Here is a 21,827-nt window from a genome sequence, read left to right as displayed (position 1 = left end):
TGTATATTTGTATTTAGTATATGTATATTTGTAATTATCACATGTATATCTGTATTTATTATATGTATATTTGTAATTAAGACATGTGTATTTCTCATATCAGCTCTGCATTATTATGTTAATTGTGTTATTAAATATTGTTTATTGTTATCAATATTTCAGATTTTTCTCATGACACTACTTTGTTGTCTTCTTGTAGAAGAGAACTAATAAAACATTATGTATCATAATGTTTTTGTTCTTACTGTATTATATTATTTCATGTACATATTTATTTATTTGACCTTTTATTATTAATAATTGTAATATTATTGCATGAAGGATCACGTCCAAGAGTTATAACATAATATGATGACATAATATAATATGTAAGTGATGTATCATAATGATGTAATATGATGACATAGTATGTTAGTGATACATTATAATGATGTAATATGATGACATAATATAATATGTAAGTGATATATCATAATGGTGTAATATGATGACATAATATAATATGTAAGTGATGTATCATAAGGATGTAATATGATGACATAATATGATATGTAAGTGATATATTATAATGATGTAATATAATGACATAATGTAATATGTATGATGTATCATAAGGATGTAATATGATGACATAATATAATATGTAAGTGACACATCATAATTATGTAATATGATGACATAATATATGTAAGTGATACATCATAATGATGTAATATGATGACATAATATAATATGTAAGTGGTGTATCACAATGATGTAATATGATGACATAATATAATATGTATGGTGTATCATAATGATGTAATATGATGACATAATATAATATGTACGATGTATCATAATGATATAATATGTAAGTGATGTATCCTAATGATGTAATATGATGACATAATATAATATGTAAGTGATACATCATAATGATGTAATATGATGACATAATATAATATGCAAGTGATGTAACATAATTATGTAATGTGATGACAATATAATATGTAAGTGATATATCATAATGATGTAATATGATGACATAATATAATATGCAAGTGATGTAACATAATTATGTAATATGATGACAATATAATATGTAAGTGATATATCATAATGATGTAATATGATGACCGGTGTTGGGACTAACGCGTTACAAAGTAGGACTGGGACCACAGACAGGTGCTTTGCACATGTAGTGAATTTGGCATCACAGAAAGGAATCTCAGTCAATAGGATGGAGTGCCTCCTTGGGAGGGTCAGGAAGGAGGTTTCCTACTTCCACCCAAGCACAACAGCTGCTCGTGGGCTTAAGACAATGCAATAAATGCTAAAGCTGCCTACTCATAAGCTCATACATGATGTCCCAATGAGGTAGAACTCCACTTATGATATGTTGGAGCAGCAGGCAGCTATATACTCTGCATTGACCCACAACACCCTGAAGACAAATGTCAAAGACATCATCAACCTGTCTGATGATGATGTGAGAGTGGCAGATGGGGTCCTCCAGGTGCTTAAACCCCTCAAAAGTGTTACATCTCTGCTGAGCACTGAAACTTCACTATCTGTGTCAATGATCCTGCCACTAAAAACAAGGATTCTACAATCCATGGCTCCAAGTGTGGAAGACAGCAGCATCACTCCAGATGTCAGGCTTTATTTCACTACCTATGTTTCAAGGAAGATGATGTGCCTTCTTATGTTGCACTTTAAGTTGTTTTTTTATTAATGGTCATTGGTCCAAGTTTAAAGAAAAGAGAAATGCTTTGTGTGTTGTTTGTATGTAGACCACATTGCTTAGTTCAGTGATGTAAATGCATGTCAAGTTGATCAACAGATTGTATTATTCTCCAGTGCAATAACAATACTGAAATGAAGGCTAAAAGGGCATTAATGGGAGCCTTAAAAAAAAGAAGAAAAAAAGAAGTAACTAAATAGTTACTTTTCACAGTAAAGCATTACTTTTTGGTGTAAGTAACTGAGTTAGTAACTGAGTTACTTTTGAAAAAAAGTAACTAGTAACTGTAACTAGTTACTGGTTTTCAGTAACTAACCCAACACTGATGATGACATAATATAATATGTAAGTGATGTATCCTAATGATGTGATATGATGACATAATATAAGATGCAAGTGATGTAACATAATGATGTAATATGATGACAATATAATATGTAAGTGATGTATCATAATGATGTAATATGATGACATAATATAATAATGGTAAATGGTAAATGGGTTATACTCAAAGCGCTTTGACACTATTTCCACATTCACCCATTCACACACACATTCACACACTGATGGCGGTAATATGTAAGTGATGCATCATAAGGATGTAATATGATGACATAATATAATATGTAAGTGATATATTAAAATGATGTAATATGATATAATATAATATGTAAGTGATGTATCATAATGATGTAATATGATGACATAATATAATATGTAAGTGATGTATCATAATGATGTAATATGATGACATAATATAATATGTAAGAGATGTAACATAATGATGTAGTATGATGACATAATATAATATGTAAGTGATGTATTGAAATGATGTAATATGACCAGAGGTGGGTAGAGTAGCCAGAAATTGTACTCAAGTAAGAGTACTGTTACTTTAGAGATTTATTACTCAAGTAAAAGTAAGGAGTAGTCACCCAAATATTTACTTGAGTAAAAGTAAAAAGTATGTTGTAAAAAAACTACTCAAGTACTGAGTAACTGATGAGTAACATATACACACATATCATATATATATATATATATATATATATATATATATATATATATATATATATATATATACATACATTGATATATACAGTATATAATTTATTTATTTATTTTTTGCCGTTTTTGTTTACATGTTAATAGTGTTTTAATGAATATACATGCATGTTTAACACATATAGATTCCTTTCTTTCATGAAGACAAGAATATAAGTTGGTGTATTACCTGATTCTGATGACTTGCATTGATTGTAATCAGACAGTAGTGATGACAAACGTCCACGTTTTCAAATGGAGGAGAAAAAAAGTTCCTCCTTTCTGTCTAATACCACATGAAAGTGGTTGGTTTTTGGCATCTTATATGTCCAGCTTCCATATTCGTTTTTATACACTTTACAAGAAATACATTGGCGGCAAACTCCGTAGCTTGCTAGCTTGTTTGCGCAGGCTTTCGGAGACTCTTATTTTGAAAGCGCAGGCGCGATGGAGCGGCACTTTTATTGTGAAGACAGGAACTGTGCAGTCAGTCTTTAGGCTTTTGACGGGGTGTACGGTTGAAATAAAAAATGGTCTTTTTTCCTTCACACTTTTGATTGATTGATTGGAACTTGTATTAGTGGATTGCACAGTACAGTACATATTCCGTACAATTGACCACTAAATGGTAACACCCCAATAAGTTTTTCAACTTGTTTAAGTCAGGTCATGTGACCCCTGGCTCTGTTTGATTGGTCCAACGTCACCAGTGACTGCATCTGATTGGTGGAACGGAGTGAACGTCACCAGTGACTGTATTTGTTGAAACGCAGGCACTATGAAGGTCTGTCTGACAGACCAAAACAAACAAAGCGTGCATTAACAGATCGATAAAAATTAGTAGCGAGTAGCGAGCTGAATGTAGATAAAAGTAGCGGAGTAAAAGTAGCGTTTCTTCTCTATAAATATACTCAAGTAAAAGTAAAAGTATGTTGCATTAAAACTACTCTTAGAAGTACAATTTATCCCAAAAGTTACTCAAGTAGATGTAACGGAGTAAATGTAGCGCGTTACTACCCACCTCTGAATATGACATAACATAATATGTAAGTGATACATCATAAGGTTGTAATATGATGACATAATATAATATGTAAGTGATGTCACATAATGATGTTATATGATGACATAATATAATATAATGTAATATAATATAATTGAATATAAGAACCTTGATATGAAACTCCAAGTTTTCGTCCATAGCGAAGATGTGATTAAAAATGTCTTCAGCGATGCGAGGAATAATTCCCATCTGGTGAGGGTCATGCAGCTTGCCCTGAAACAGCATATGGACAAGTTCAAAGGTCATGCAGCTTGCCCTGAAACAGCTTATGGACAAGGTTAAAGGTCATGCAGCTTGCCCTGAAACAACATATGGACAAGGTCAAAGGTCATGCAGCTTGCCCTGAAAGTGTGTGTGTAAAAGATCAAAGGTCATGCAGCTTGCCCTGAAAGAGTGTGTGTAAAAGGTGAAAGGTTATGTGGTCATGCAGCTTGCCCTGAAAGGGTATATGTAAAAGGTGAAAGGTCAAAAGTCATGCAGCTTGCCCTGAAAGAGTGTATGTAAAAGGTGAAAGGTCAAAAGTCATGCAGCTTGCCCTGAAAGAGTGTATGTAAAGGGTAAAAAGTCAAAAGTCATGCAGCTTGCCCTGAAAGAGTGCATGTAAAAGGTGAAAGGTCAAAAGTCATGCAGCTTGCCCTGAAAGAGTGCATGTAAAAGGTGAAAGGTCAAAAGTCATGCAGCTTGCCCTGAAAGAGTGTGTAAAAGGTGAAAGGTCAAAAGTCATGCAGCTTGCCCTGAAAGAGTGTGTGTAAAAGGTGAAAGGTCATGTGATCATGCATCTTGCCCTGAAAGCGTGTGTGTAAAAGGTGAAAGGTCATGTGGTCATGCAGCTTGCCCTGAAAGCGTGTGTGTAAAAGGTGAAAGGTCATGTGGTCATGCAGCTTGCCCTGAAAGCGTGTGTGTAAAAGGTGAAAGGTCATGTGGTCATGCAGCTTGCCCTGAAAGAGTGTGTGTAAAAGGTGAAAGGTCATGTGATCATGCATCTTGCCCTGAAAGCGTGTGTGTAAAAGGTGAAAGGTCATGTGGTCATGCAGCTTGCCCTGAAAGCGTGTGTGTAAAAGGTGAAAGGTCATGTGGTCATGCAGCTTGCCCTGAAAGCGTGTGTGTAAAAGGTGAAAGGTCATGTGGTCATGCAGCTTGCCCTGAAAGCGTGTGTGTAAAAGGTGAAAGGTCATGTGGTCATGCAGCTTGCCCTGAAAGCGTGTGTGTAAAAGGTGAAAGGTCATGTGGTCATGCAGCTTGCCCTGAAAGAGTGTGTGTAAAAGGTGAAAGGTGAAGCCCTCCCACTAACGTACCTCCATGGTGTGAGTCTTGCCTGATGATGTTTGTCCATAAGCAAAGATGGTGCCGTTGTATCCACACAACACATCTGGAACACAACATCATCATATTATTCATAATGTACATCATATTATTCATAATTTACATCATCATATTATTCATAATGTACATCATATTATTCATACACATATTCATAATGTACATATTCATCCTATTATTCATGCACTTATTGTAATATTAAAGATGGTGTATCCACACAACACGTCTGTAACACAACATATTCATATTATTCTTAATGTACAAAATTGTGTATTTATACATTATTATTACAGTAGATGGGTTATTGTTACAGTAGATGATTTATTACAGTAGATGAGTTATTACAGTAGAGGATTATTAATACAGTAGATGAGTTATTGTTACAGTAGATGATTTATTATTACAGTAGATGACTTAGTGTTACAGTAGATGAGTTATTATTACAGTAGATTATTATTACAGTAGATGAGTTATTGTTACAGTAGATTATGTATTATTACAGTAGATGATTATTATTACAGTAGATGAGTTTTTATTACAGTAAATGAGTTAATACATTAGATGAGTTATTATTACAGTAGATGACTTAGTGTTACAGTAGATGAGTTATTACAGTAGATTATTATTACAGTAGATGAGTTATTGTTACAGTAGATTATGTATTATTACAGTAGATGATTATTATTACAGTAGATGAGTTTTTATTACAGTAAATGAGTTAATACATTAGATGAGTTATTATTACAGTAAATTAGTTAATACATTAGATGAGATATTACAGTAGATTAGTTATTGTTACAGTAGATAATTATTACAGTAGATGACTTATTGTTACAGTAGATTATTTATTATTACAGTAGATGATTATTATTACAGTAAATGACTTAGTGTTACAGTAGATGAGTTATTACAGTAGATGAGTTAATATATTAGATGAGGTATTACAGTACATTATTATTATTACAGTAGATGAGTTATTGTTACAGTAGATGAGTTATTGTTACAGTAGATGATTTATTATTACAGTGGATGACTTAGTGTTACAGTAGATGAGTTAATATTACAGTAGATGAGTTAATACATTAGATGATGTATTACAGTAGATTATTATTATTACAGTAGATGAGTTATTGTTACAGTAAATGAGTTAATACATTAGATGAGGTATTACAGTAAATGATTATTATTACAGTAGATGAGTTATCATTACAGTAGATGAGTTATTACAGTAGATGCGTTTTTACAGTATATGATTGTTATTAAAGTATATGATTATTATTACAGTAGTTGAGTTAATACAGCAGATGATTATTACAGTAGATGAGTTATTACAGTAGATGATTATTATTACAGTAGATAAGTTAATACAGTAGATGATTATTATTACAGTAGATGAGTTATTGTTACAGTAGATGATTTATTATTACAGTAGATGACTTCGTGTTACAGTAGATGAGTTATTGTTACAGTAGATGATTTATTATTACAGTAGATGATTATTATTACAGTAAATGACTTAGTGTTACAGTAGATGAGTTATCATCACAGTAAATGAGTTATTACAGAAGATGAGTTATTGCAGTATATGATTGTTATTACAGTAGATGAGTTGTTATTATATTAGATGAGTTATTACAGTAGATTATTATTATTACAGTAGATGAGTTATTACAGTAGATTATTATTATTACAGTAGATGAGTAGATACAGTATATGATTATTATTACAGTAGATGAGTTAATATAGCAGATGATTATTACAGTAGATGAGTTATTACAGTAGATAATTATTATTACAGTAGATAAGTTAATACAGAAGATTATTATTATTACAGCAGATGAGTTATTGTTACAGTAGATTATTTATTATTACAGTAGATGATTTAGTGTTACAGTAGATGAGTTATTGTTACAGTAGATTATTTATTATTACAGTAGATGATTATTATTATTACAGTAGATGACTTAGTGTTACAGTAGATGAGTTATTATTACAGTAGATTAGTTAATACATTAGATGAGATATTACAGTAGATGATTGTTATTATAGTAGATGAGTTATTACAGTAGATGAGTTATTACAGTAGAGTTATTATTAAAGTAGATGAGTTATTACAGTAGATGAGTTATTACAGTATATGATTATTATTACAGTAGATGAGTTATTGTTACAGTAGATTATTATTACAGTAGATGAGTTATAACTGTAGATGATTATTATTACAGTAGATGAGTTATTACAGTAGATGATTATTTTTACAGTAGATTAGTTATTAGAGTAGATAATTATTACAGTAGATGAGTTAATAGAGTATATGATTATTATTACAGTAGATGAGTTATTACAGTAGATGATTATTATTACAGTAGATGATTATTACTACAGTAGATGAGTTATTATTAAAGTAGATGAGTTATTACATTAGATGAGTTATTATTACAGTAGATGAGTTATTATTACAGTAGATGAGATAATACAGTAGATGATTATACCTTTGACGATCTGCTTGGCACAGGTGTTGTACACCTGTTCCTGGGTGGTGTTGGTGGGAAAAACTCGGTCGAAGACGTACGACCTTCCCTGAAATATACAAAATGATTTGTCGTATAGTCATTAACATGATGTGGTCCTTGTGAGGTCAAAGGTCATAAAGGGGAGACATGTGACCATACTTACAAAACAAAAAGTAATAATAATATTATTATAATTGAAAATACTTCTGCTTTGTTGATAATGAATGATCACTTTTTAGCGTATTGCTTGTTGCTATAGGCACACTTCACAATCAAAGTGCCGTGTTGGCCAATAGGAGGGCAGGAATAGACTACATGTGTCCAAGGAAGTAATATTAGTTATTAAATCTGCTTATCCTAAAAAAAAGTTCATAGTGAACACAGGAAACGCTAATATTTAGCGCTAACTTACCAACACTAACCTAATCAAGAGATAGCACTTCTTTTTGTCCTGAAATATTCTTTCATACATTTCTTTTACACGCAAGCTAATGCTAAACCATGCTAACCATAAATATGTCATAAACACCATATTCCATATTTTAGGTCATAAATATTATATTCCGTATTTTAGGACATAAATATTATATTCTATATTTAAGTCATTAATATTATATTCTGTATTTTAGGTCGTAAATATTATATTCCATATTTGAAGTCATAAATATGATATTCCATATTTTAGGTCTTAAATATTATATTCTATATTTTAAGTCATAAATATTATATTCCATATTTAAGTCATAGATATTATATTCTATATTTTAAGTCATAAATATGATATTCCATATTTTAAGTCGTAATCTAATTCTATCATTTAAGTCATAAACATCATATTCTATATTTTAGGTCATAAATATTATATTCTATATTTGAAGTCATGAATATTACATTAGATATTTTAAGTCATGAACATCATATTCCATATTTCAAGTCATAAATATGATATTTTAGGTCATAAAAATTATATTCTATATTTTGAGTCATAAATATTATATTTATTATTTTAAGTTATAATCAAATTGTATGATTTAAGTCATAAACATCATATTCCATATTTTAGGTCATAAATATTATATTCGATATTCTAAGTCATAAATATGATATTCTATATTTGAAATCATAAATATTATATTCTATATTTTAAGTCATAAACATCATATTCCATATTATATAAGTAGCATTTCTGCTCTCCAGAGAAGCAGACATCAGTTGGGAGCCAAACAAGTCCAGAACCAAACAAGTCCAGAACCAAACAAGTCCAGAACCAATCAAACAAGATTCCAAACCACACACAAAAGTCCCATAATGCATTGCACCCACGAGGAGGAATCAGAGGACAACTTCTACAAGCGACACCACAGACCAGACCAGCAAGAGACATATATGCAAAGGTGGGAATGGAGACTTCCTGGTAATGGGAAGACAAGGTATTGGTACCATGAACCGGAATGGGGAGGACTGTGCAGACAAGAACCTGGTCCTGGGAGGCACTCTCTTTCCCCATAAAGCCACTTGGGTATCACCTGACCTCAATGCTGAAAATCAACCGGAAGTTCAGATGCTCAGACCGTCACCTACTGACGGCTAAACTCCACCTGAAGAAGAAACGTTGCAACAACCCCCGTGACAAAGAGAGTCCAATTCAACATCCAGGTCTTCCAGGACTTAGGGACAACTGAACTGTACCAAACCACCATACAGGATAGGTCCCAAGGCCTACAAGAAGAGGACCAAACACCAGTGGAGGGGGAAGGAGACTCAACATCCAGCTCTTCCAGGACTTAGGGACGACAGAACTGTACCAAATCACCATACAGAATAGGTCCTAAGGCCTACAAGGAGAGGACCAAACACCAGTGGAGGGGGAAGGAGACTCAACATCCAGCTGTTCCAGGACTTAGGGACAACTGAACTGTACCAAACCACCATACAGGATAGGTCCTAAGGCCTACAGGAAGAGGACCAAATACCAGTGGCAGGGGGAAGGAGACTCAACATCCAGCTCTTCCAGGACTTAGGGACGACAGAACTGCACCAAATCACCATACAGAACAGGTCCTAAGGCCTACAAGAAGAGAATCAAACACCAGTGGAGGGGGAAGGCATACTTGCCAACCCTCCCGGATTTCCCGAGAGACTCCCGAAATTCAGCGCCTCTCCCGAAAACCTCCCGGGACAAATTTTCACCCGAAAATCTCCCGAAATTCAGGCGGAGCTGGAGGCCACGCCCCCTCCAGCTCCAGGCGGACCTGAGTGACGTGTCAGCCTGTTTGCACGTCCGCTTTCCCACAATATAAACAGCGTGCCTGCCCAATCACGTTATAACTGTAGAATGATCGAGGGCGAGTTCTTGGTTTCTTATGTGAGTTTATTGTTAGGCAGTTTCATTAACGTCCTCCCAGCGCGGCAACAACACACAACAACAGCAGTCACGTTTTCGTCTACCGTAAAGCAGTTCGTCTGCCGTAAACAGCAATGTTGTGACACTCTTAAACAGGACAATACGGCCATCTACTGTACATGCATATGTGACAATAACATCTAGGGCTTTTAGAGAGTGCAGTGCACAACTGCGCACACAACAAGGAGACAAAGCAGAAGAACGAGGAAGATACAGTCATGGCGACGCCGACGACGAGTAAGATGAAGAAATACGCTTGTAAATTCCAAGCCGCTATCCAAGGACCTGGATAGCCTCCGGGAAGAAGTAGTGGACTACCAAGTGCTTGGCAGTGAAGATCTTCCTCAGGAAGCAAAGATTGACCGGTTTTGGGCCATGCTAGGGAGAGATGGAAGATTCCAGACTCTAGTGCATTTGATGAAAGCACTTTTGTGCGTGCCACATAGCAATGCATCATCAGAGAAGGTGTTCAGCATGGTTAGAAAAATAGTGACAGAGAATAGAACAAGGATGGACAATTCAACCCTTAACTCAACAATGAGTAGATGAGTGTTATGTGTGTGTAAATAAATGAACACTGAAATCCAAGTATTTCTCTTATTTATATATATTTCTCTTATTTATATATATATATATATATATATATAGCTAGAATTCACTGAAAGTCAAGTATTTCTTGTATATATATATATATATTTATATGTATATATATATATATAAAATACTTGACTTATTACAGTATATATATATATATATATATATATATATATATATATGAAATACTTGACTTGGTGAATTCTAGCTGTAAATATACTCATCCCCTCTTAACCACGCCCCTAACCACGCCCCCTCCCCAACCACGCCCCCACCCCCCCGACCACGCACCCCACCCCCCGAAATCGGAGGTCTCAAGGTTGGCAAATATGGGGGAAGGAGACTCAACATCCAGCTCTTTCAGGACTTAGGGACAACTTAACTGTACCAAACCACAGGTTCCAAGCCCTACAAGAAGAGGACCAAAGACCAGTGTAGGAGAGTCCTGAGAAACATATATGGAAGGAGACCTGTACAGAAGTGCTGGGGAGAAAGCAAACAATCCACAAGTCACACTGAGAAGAACTAAAGACAGGAGGGTAAGCAAGGACACAAGGTGGCAGCTCAAAAAGAGTATGAAGCTCCAAACCAGTAGGTGAAAAAAGTGTTCCAAGAGATTATATTGAAGACTTGGCACAGCAAGCGGAGGTCGCAGCTTCAAAGAAAAACTTGAAGGATCTATACCAGACCACAAAGGATTTAGGCGGACAAACACACAAAGCAGAGCCAACTCCTGACCACCAAAGAAGAACAGCAGAAAAGATGACCGGAGCACTTCAGGGAACTGGGGACGACTAGAGCAGCTGCCCAGATGGTGGAGGTAAGCTGCGACCTGCCCACCAGATCTAAAGTAAAGAAGTCAATATAGGGATTGTGCCGTGGACCAGATCCCTGCAGAGACCTTAGGGGCTGCTCTAGAAACCTCAACTGCCATGTTTCACCAGCTGATCCAGCAGATATGGGAGGACAAGATCTTCCCAACTGACTGGAAGAACGGCCCAATGGCTGTTGTACCCGGAAAGGAGACCTCAGGGATCGAGGGATCTTGCAGCTATCAACACCCGAGTTAAATCGCATTATTTTGGGGGCTGATGTAAGACTGGGAGAGAACCAGGCTGGTTTCTGGAATGGAAAACTGTGCAGTGACCAAATTGCCAGCCTCAGGATCATCATGGACAAGACCATGGAACGGAACACCTCGTCTTTATCAACTTCAGTGACTTTCAGAAGGCATTTGACCGCGTAGACCGCGTGTCCTATGGAGGATCATGTCTCACTGTAGGACCCCTCCACACATTATCAAGACCACTTCATCAAGACCACATGCCAGGGAATATTTTTACAAACCCAACACCATATATATACATACATATATATACATACATATATATATATATATATATATATATATATATATATATATATATATATATATATATATATATATATATATAAATGCAGGAGAACAACACAATTACTATTAGAAATATTTGACCATGCTATTACCATTGTAGTAGTACATTAGTAGTATCAGTGTAGTAGTACTGCATGGTGTATACACTAGAAAGAAGTAGACACTTGGTGTGTACTTTGACAAGGAAGTAGACACTTGGTGTGTACTTTGACAATGAAGTAGACACTCTGTGTGTACTTTGACAATGAAGTAGACACTTCGTGTGTACTTTGACAATGAAGTAGACACTGTGTGTACTTTGACAATGAAGTAGACACTTAGTGTGTATTTTGACAAGGAAGTGGACACTTAGTGTGTACTTTTACGATGAAGTAGACACTTAGTGCGTACTATGACAATGAAGTAGACACTTAGTGTGTACTTTGACAATGCTCATGTTTCATTCAACAAACTGAAACAATCAAGTAGTTTTTACATAAATTAGAGTTTTTTCCAAAGTAAAATGTTTGTCGACCCGAGCAAGATAGAAGTATTAGTTGTTTTGTGGGAGAAAAAGATGGGATCTGGAATAACTCTGGAATAACTATTTAATACCTTTTTAATAAATTTTTAATACCTATTGAATACATACCTCTTGACGAACTCTTGAAGAACTCTTCAATATCCATAAGTCACTTTTGGAAAAATCATATTTCCAACTTTTGTTTAACAAACATTTCCTGATCAAGTTTTAAATTTGACCAAATAAAGTTGTATATATTTATATAATAAAGTTCTACATATTTACAAAAAAAGTTGTATATATTTACATAATAAAGTTGTATATATTTATATAATAAAGTTGTAAATATTTACATAATAAAGTTGTACATATTTACAAAATAAAGTTGTATATATTTACATTATAAAGTTGTATATATTTATATAATAAATTGTATATATTTACAAAATAAAGTTGTATATATTTATGTAGTAAATTGTATATATTTACATAATAAAGTAGCATATATTATATAATAAAGTAGTATATATTTATATAATAATGTGGTCACCATTAATCAGCTTATTGTTCAGTGACATCAGCGCACGCGCACAATGCTGATAAGCGATGACGTAACGGCACCTCCCTTCTGTGTGACGTCACCAGCATTATGACGCTAATGCTCGTTGTAAGAATGTTAATGGCGGACTCACCCCGAGGGCCACCGTGTCGTCTGCGTGGAACTTGGGCAGGAAGACATCTCCTCGGATGATCTCGGCCTGGTTGAGAGGCCGGAAGCGGCACAGCACTTTGATGTTGCACTCGGCCGTTATGTCCGCCATGGCGCAGCTGCTGGGAGGAAGAGGAAGATGATGAAGAAGAGGAGGAGGATGAAGAAGATGGAGATTGTTCTGGCAGGAGGATTGAAGACTCTTCTTCTTCTTCTTCTTGTGTCGCAGCTGACGATGTAGGATCAACAACAGCGAGGTCGCCTCACATCATCAACATCAATATAAATATAAATATTAATATGAATGCTAGTTCTGTAGAGGCAAGAAAATGGCGCAGAGCTGCTGAGTGAAAGATGAAAGCTCACACGTCGTCCGCCGCTCGCTCGTCTTCTAGTGAAGGTGACGATGCTGCTGGAAGGACGAGGAAGTGACGTCACAGCGCCCTCTGCTGGCAGCACGCAGAAGGGCGTGGTCAGCATCCGACCTCTTAAAGTGGTACACACCTCCCTCCTGCATCCTTCACTGAAAAAAGTGACTTTTTGGTGCTGTAAACTCTATTAGAGTAACTGTCATAATTTATACCTAATATTTTTAACATTCAGTAAGAACTAGAGTTTTTTAAGTAAAATTAAACATTTTATTAACGTAATACATGAATTATGGGGGAAGAGTAAGTTTTACTTATGTTTCCTCATACTATTTAACAGAGGTGGGACCAAGTCATTGCTTTGCAAGTCACAAGTAAGTCTCAAGTCTTTACCCTCAAGTCTCGAGTCAAGTCCCGAGTCAAGACAGGGCAAGTCCGAGTCAAGTCCAAAGTCAAGACTGGAAAGTCTCAAGTCAAGTCCCAAGTCCTGCATTTTGAGTTTTGAGTCATTTCAAGTCATTTAACCACAGACTAATATATTTACACAGATTGTGTATGCTTTTAAAACGCTGTATTAATTTATTAAAACAAGTGCATTTGAAATTGCAGGGAAAAAGATAGTGCTGACATTGCACTTCAAAATAGCACTATTAACCAGTCATTTTAAACATGTAACTTATTCCTTTACAGAATAAACACATTTGGAAAAAACAAGTGCAACTGTACTTATTTGCACAAAAGTGTTAACATTGTATTTCCATGGCATATTGCATTGTAACTAGTTCCACAGCAGTTTCTATCCTGTTCTTACCTTATCTCATTGATCTCATCTCATACTGTATGTGTGTTTATGTGTGCGTACACATGAAAAACATAACAAATATATGAACATAACAATGAACACAGTTGTACTTTTTAGATGTCAGGACCCTATGCAATATGTACACATATTCTTAATATAGTATACATTTTAACTGACCTTTATTTGACTATGTTTGTCTTTTTGTAGGTGGCTAAAATACGCGGTGCTGCTGACTGCCGTCTAACGTTACGTTACTGTGTGTGATACATTGACTAACTTTACGTTACTGTGTGTGATACATTGACTAACGTAATGTTACTGTGTGTGATACATTGACTAACGTTACGTTTCTGTGTGTGATACATTGACTAACGTAACGTTATGTATAGGTACCTCATGAAACCCTGCTTAAAAAAAAATCACTTGACAAAAAGTATGAATAAGGTAGCAAACTGCAGTGGACGCAACAGATTGCCGTGTTTGCAATGACGTTATAACCATAGACATCTTATAAGTAGACGCAGCATTGGTTGCTGTGACGTGAGCAATTTGGCCGCCATCTTGAAGTGGTGATGAGGAGCCGGCGAGCAGCCTAAACTGACAGTTGACAGGTAGAAAACAAAGATGCCGGGCTGGTGTTCAGCGTTTTCCTGCTCAAATGAGCGGACTGTTGAAAATAGGAATCGGGGGATTACTTTTCACAAGTGAGATTTAACATTAACGTACTATTGGTTGTATTTTATGAAAATAATATTACCACAGAGTTGAGAAGGATCAAAGATCTTCAATATTTGTATGTGAAAATCACAAAGAAATATTCTGGGGGAGGATGACCCCCCTACAGGGGTTTGGTTTACAAACTTTCAGCCCCACCTAAAACAAAATTCACCAGCCACTACTGATTATGATGCATTCTCATTTTAGGCAAAGTATAAGACAATACTTTCTTAACAGTATAATTGTAACCAGGAATAAGTCTTCAAGTATCAATATTCAAATACTAACATTGTTGGGTTAAACAGAATTTGGTTTTATTCTGAATCCAGTGAAACAGATTGGTGGTTTTAGCTGATATGAAGACTTTCAGGTGTTTATATATGTTTAAGTATTTGGCAGACGCTTTTATCCAAAGCGACTTACATAAAATAATACATATAAAACAATCACTGCAAACATTATCATTTAAGGGAAGAATGTAATAGAAAATATCAATACAAAGTGTCAAGACAGAATAAACTCTCTGCTGCTGCAGCAACAGAGATACAGTCTATAGGTCCCTAAGATATATAGATATCTAATGTATTCATACATTGTTTATGTAGGATACACGCATATGTATATATAACCTAATCATATTGTTTCTTCAACTTAAAAATAGTTTACCGTTTTTTTCCCCCTTCTCTGGGATTATATTCCCAGTTTTGATCTCGGACGTCTGGTCACTTAAGCGTATAAGAATATTATATTACTGTTAAGCAAACTATGAATAATAAAACACGCCAAAACATGTGTCTGTTATCATAGCTACACGTATGACAAAAAAGATGGTGAAAATCAGTGGTATTCAGTGAGGTAAAATGAATTAAATGCGCTGACAGTCCATTGCTCCTGCCAAATTAATTGCACTGAGTGGAGCGGATCACCACTCCAAGATGGCGGCCACGCGCCTCGTCTGCGCCAGTAGGCAGTAGCGCTCGATGCTGCGTCTACTTATAAGATGTCTATGGTTATAACGTTAGCAGTGAGTTTGCAGCCTCACTGATTTAACTACACAGCAAATAAAAGTCACGTTACTTAGCCAATAAACGTTATCTTACATTCAAAACTTACCCTTCTTTGTGCAACTTCAAATGTCGAACGAAGTTGGAAGTTGTTGCGTCTCCGTCTGTAATATTCGAACTGCGTGATTTGCATACGGCAATTCGTTTTTTGTTGACCAAGTCGTAGTTTTTATACCCGAACGAAACCAACTTTAACATAATTGTTTATCACTGGCACGTTGTTGGACCAACTCTTGTTCATTGGTTGTCCTGCAATTTGATTGGATGAATGCTGTGTGATGAAAACAACGTAAATCTAATTTGATTGGCTGTTGTACTGACAGCACACCAGCTGACAGGAATAACACGCTGATAGACAGACGAAGAAAATGAAAAATACGGAGCGCTCCCAAATAACTTTTTAAGCTTTGGATTTTGGGGAAAGTGGCAAGTCATGTCAAGTCAAAAGGCTCAAGTCCAAGTGAAGTCACAAGTCATTGATGTTAAAGTCTAAGTCGAGTTGCAAGTCTCTTTACATTTTGTCAAGTCGAGTCTAAAGTCATCAAATTCATGACTCGAGTCCAAGTCATGTGACTCGAGTCCACACCTCTGCTATTTAAATGTTTAATAGTTGTACGTACATAAACCTAAAAATATTACATAAACTTTACTCTGAAAATCTAGTGTTTTGAAACGCATGCACGACGACGCATGCGCACAGCACAACAGGCTCCGGCCGTTAGGATCTCTTCACAGAGCACTGCAAGGTGTATTGTAGCGCCAGAAAGTCATTCCACAGGTAAGTTATTACGTTCTGTTTTAAATTTGTGATAATATACGTCTGCATGTAGTTTGACGCAAGATATGTAACTGCTTATAAGTTAATTAAGTTAAGTTAAGTAAGTAAGTTCGGTAAAAAAAAATTAGCATAACGCTACATTGGTCCGTGCTGGCCTGTAGTGGGAGGGCTGCAGTTTTTCCTGATAAAAACTAAAGTTAACTAAATAAAGTTAGGATATTAAAAAACCACCAACCTAACGGTATAACTTTTATCAACTGACGTCAACATAGTAGAACATGGTATTGTTCTCTGTAAAACTTTTGGCGGCGACACTGAAGTAACGTAACGTTAGTGAATTAATGTTAATTAATGTGCATTGGGAATGAGGGGGCGATACTGCTGAATGTTTGGGAGAAATGCCCAAGAATAGGTTTTTAAAACACACATTTACTGACAGAAGCGCCAGAGGTCTTTGAGAGCATCAGCTTGCGATTACAAAAGCGACTTCGCTGGCAGTTTTCTTTCTTTTCTTTTTTTTGACAAGAAGCTAGTTATCGGTGTGAAGCCCACAGCAACATGTTTTTGTAATTCAATGAAAGAATGGATTGTTCATTACAACTTCTACTCGCAAATAAATCTGTCATGTGTTAATTGTTTTATTTAGCTAGACAAAACAAAATGTTCATTAATGTTTATGATGTAGTTTATTTCTTATTGAAATATTTTTCCATCAACAGGAAGCAAATCAGAACAGAACATTATTCTCATAATTCAGGCAAGTAGAAAATAATGTATGCATTATATTGCTTTGTTATTTTCCCTTATTCATCCATCATAATGTAATATTAAAATTGTGGCTGAATATTTTAGACCATTGTTTTAATACCACAAATTGTGTCTCTTCATTTTCAGGGTGCCCTTTGGAGGAGCCAGTGGACTTTGTGCAAGGGAGGTGCCGTGGGGATCAAGATGAGGCCGCTCCTGGACAGACTGAGTCAGGTGTGCTTGTTTTGCTTGTTCATACAGTATGTTTTACAGGGAGCTGGACCTACTTTTTTTCTCACTCACAGACACATACAGTATACACATACAGGACAAGCCTCACACTTGGTAGATTCCATGCCCTTGCACGCTCTGGGTCCATGCACTTAAAACACAAGCAAATATATGCACTTGTGTTTTCACTTGACAGTTGATTGTGTATGTATAATGGTTATGTTCATGTTCTTAATCTGTTCACAGAAACAGAGCATTGAGATGAGGCGTGAAACCATTATCCGCAGCCTTATACTGCACCTTGGCGAGAAGGAAGAGGAACTTTTTGAAGACTGCTTGGTATAGCATTATTTTAATCATTTAAAAATATTTTTTAATGACACAGGTTAATTTAATGTTAAAGTTAAGAGGAAAGCAGACAAAGGAACATATATTCTTGTGTTCATTCTTCCCTGATAATGAAGTCACTTTGAATGATTCATGCAGTTCTATTATTTGTTTCTCAATAACATTCTTCTTTTTTGTTGTAAATTGTATGCAGGAGGACAGCCGGAGGGATGTCAGTAACCACATCCTCAAAATACTCGTCGTCCACGGTGCTGATGAGGATCCAGTTGATGTCTCCATCCTTGTGGAAGGCCATGAGATTTTGCCAGGGTGCAACAGTACTGCGAAAGCTTGCTCACTGCTCATGGGACTGATTTATGCCCTGAACTTGGCATACCCTCCCACTTTGCGCTACACTTTTGAAGTCTTCCAAAAACTCATGCTGGAGCTGGATGGATTCAAACTGTCCCCAAAAGTAAACACCTTGAAGTTGAAGTTGCTTTCCTAAATGCATGTCATGACTTTGTCATCCTAGAGGAGGAAAATGACATCATTTATGGACCCTTGTTGAGGACGTAGCATCATGCATGGACTCTTGTGAAGAAATGCCAAGAATTAGCACTGAGTTCCAGTTCATCTTGGTTTACTAGTGGGTTGCCTGTCATAAATGTTTTTCATTTTTTGTCAAATAAGGTATCTGTTAATGACAGTAAAGATTGTATTCTTCAACAAGAATGGTTAGACACCTTAAGCTGTTTATTTTTAGTTGATTATGTTGATTTTATTTCATTAATGTTTTAATTGCATACTTAAAAGTGCACTAGTCAGAGGACTGGTTTAAATGTTGATATTGCACTTTTTCAGTGTAGTTTGTAAGATTTTAATTGCATATTTGAGAAGTGACTATGTTACCAGATCTATGTTGGATTTGGTGTATAATGTGTAATACTGTGTATTTGTTGTTTACCAGTCATACCAACCTTTGGATATTTTCTTTAAAAAATATACTTTTACTACTATTTACTTTGAATACCTTTTGCTGGAGATACATCTTTAATTTACTGTTAGTACAAATTCTAATGCAGTACAATATAATGCACTTTTACTATTAACGCAGTACTTGTACAGTACATTCTGTTTCCCCCCCCCCATTTAAATAGGGGTATACATAATCCATACACCACTGCTCAAAGTTTAAGAGGCGGTTTCTGTCCTGACCCTCTCCCAGAAGTTGTTGTTGAGTATTATATTTCTGCAATGAATGTAGAAACTCTGTTTCAGAGGTTTGTAAGATTGAACTAAAAAGAAACTGTTTAATTGCATTGTAATTTAGTTGTGTGATATGTGATACATATATATTAAATGCATAGAGTATTGGTTAAATTTATTTGGTAACATTTATCAAAAGAAAACTGGCAATGATTACCTAATTTTAGTGAGTAATGTAAAGTAATGCAACCAAGTAAATTAAAATGTCAAGCACAAGAAAATAATTAAAATCTACTGAATTACTTCATAACAGCAAATACTACAGATATATAAAATTTACTTAAAATTTTGAGTAAAATGATGTTCCTGCCGATGAAAAACAAGTAGACTTTACTTAATTTGTTTAAATAAATATAACTTAAAACTTGGATGTAATTAAGTAACTGTTACTTAATATCTTCACAACTGTTATGTTATATGGTAAGTAGAATTTACTTGATACTGGCAAGTGAGTGTTACTTGATATTGCAGCATTAAATTTTACTTAAATCATTTGCGTGCAAATACTTACAATAATTTTTTTAAGTAAATCTTATGAGTTATTTTTTTCAGTGTTCCTTCCATCCTTCCTTCCTCCCCTCCTGCATCCTTCCTTCCTTCCCTCCCGCATCCTTCCTTCCTTCCTCCTGCATCCTTCCTCCCCAGCTGCATCCTTCCTTCCTTCCTCCTGCATCCTTTCTTACTTCCTTCCTCCCCTCCTGCATCCTTCCTTCCTTCCTTCCTTCTTTCCTTCCTTCCTTCCTCCCCTCCTGCATCCTTCCTTCCTGCCTCCCCTCCTGTATCCTTCCTTCCTTCTTTCCTTCCTCTCCTGCATCCTTCCTTCCTTCCTTCTTTCCTTCCCTACTGCATCCTTCCTTCCTTCCTTCCTCCCCTCCTGCATCCTTCCTTCCTTCCTTCCTCCCCTCCTGCATCCTTCCTTCCTTCCCTCCCGCATCCTTCCTTCCTCTCCTCCTGCATCCTTCCTCCCCAGCTGCATCCTTCCTTCATTCCTCCTGCATCCTTCCTTACTTCCTTCCTCCCCTCCTGCATCCTTCCTTCCTTCCTTCCTTCCTTCCTTCCTCCCTTCCTTCCTTTCTCCCTTTCTTCCTTCCTTCCTTCCTCCCCTCCTTCCTCCCCTCCTGCATCCTTCCTTCCTTCCTTCCTTCCTGCCTCCCCTCCTGCATCCTTCCTTCCTTCTTTCCTTCCTCTCCTCCTGCATCCTTCCTTCCTTCCTTCTTTCCTTCCTATTCTCCTGCATCCTTCCTTCCCTCCCGCATCCTTCCTTCCTTCCTCCTGCATCCTTCCTCCCCAGCTGCATCCTTCCTTCCTTCCTCCTGCATCCTTTCTTCCTTCCTTCCTCCCCTCCTGCATCCTTTCTTCCTTCCTTCCTCTTCTCCTGCATCCTTCCTTCCTTCCTCTCCTCCTGCATCCCTCCTTCCTTCCTTCCTTCTGCACCCTTCCTTCCTTCCTTCCTCTCCTCCAGCATCCTTCCTTCCTTCCTTCCTCTCACAGCATCCTTCCTTCCTTCCTCCCCTCCTGCATCCTTTCTTCCTTCCTTCCTTCCTCCCCTCCTGCATTCTTCCTTCCTTCCTTCCTCTCGTCCTACACCCTTTCTTCCTCGCCTCCTACATCCTTCCTTCCTTCCTCCCCTCCTGCATCTTTCCTTCCTTCCTTCCTCTCCTCCTGCATCCTTCCTTCCCTCCTCTCCTCATGCACCCTTCCTTCCTTCCTCCCCCCACATCATTCCTTCCTCTCCTCCAGCATCCTTCCTTCCTTCCTTCCTCTCACAGCATCCTTCCTTCCTTCCTCCCCTCCTGCATCCTTCCTTCCTTCCTTCCTTCCTCCCCTCCTGCATTCTTCCTTCCTTCCTTCCTCTCGTCCTACACCCTTTCTTCCTCGCCTCCTACATCCTTCCTTCCTTCCTCCCCTCCTGCATCTTTCCTTCCTTCCTTCCTCTCCTCCTGCATCCTTCCTTCCCTCCTCTCCTCATGCACCCTTCCTTCCTTCCTCCCCCCACATCATTCCTTCCTCCCCTCTTACATCCTTCCTTCCTTCCTCCCCTCCTGCATCCTTCCTTCCTTCCTCCCCTCCTGCATCCTTCCTTCCTTCCTCCCTTTCTCCTTTCCTCCCCCCTGCGTCCTTCCTTCCTCCCCTCCTGCATCTTTCCTTCCTTCCTTCCTCTCCTTCTACATCCTTCCTTCCCTCCTCTCCTCATGCACCCTTCCTTCCTTCCTCCCCCCACATCATTCCTTCCTC

At 36.8% G+C, this 21,827-nt stretch overlaps 1 protein-coding gene across 1 annotated transcript in view; it reads right to left on the bottom strand.

Moving 5' to 3' along the window:
* kif5aa (kinesin family member 5A, a) overlaps positions 1-13,708 on the bottom strand; it is a 78,533-nt gene extending 64,825 nt beyond the window's left edge. Inside the window, exons 1-4 of the mRNA XM_072915909.1 lie at positions 13,273-13,708; positions 7,646-7,733; positions 5,129-5,202; positions 3,942-4,046 (exon numbers count right to left, since the gene is read on the bottom strand). Of these exons, the coding sequence (XP_072772010.1) occupies positions 3,942-4,046; positions 5,129-5,202; positions 7,646-7,733; positions 13,273-13,401 (396 nt within the window). The 5' untranslated portion in view covers positions 13,402-13,708. The remainder of the gene's footprint in view (positions 1-3,941; positions 4,047-5,128; positions 5,203-7,645; positions 7,734-13,272) is intronic.
* Positions 13,709-21,827: the final 8,119 nt, after the last annotated feature.

The sequence above is a fragment of the Nerophis lumbriciformis genome, linkage group LG23 (assembly GCF_033978685.3).
Source record: "Nerophis lumbriciformis linkage group LG23, RoL_Nlum_v2.1, whole genome shotgun sequence".
NCBI classification, from domain to species: domain Eukaryota; kingdom Metazoa; phylum Chordata; class Actinopteri; order Syngnathiformes; family Syngnathidae; genus Nerophis; species Nerophis lumbriciformis.
This window is presented reverse-complemented; position numbering and strand designations above follow the sequence as displayed.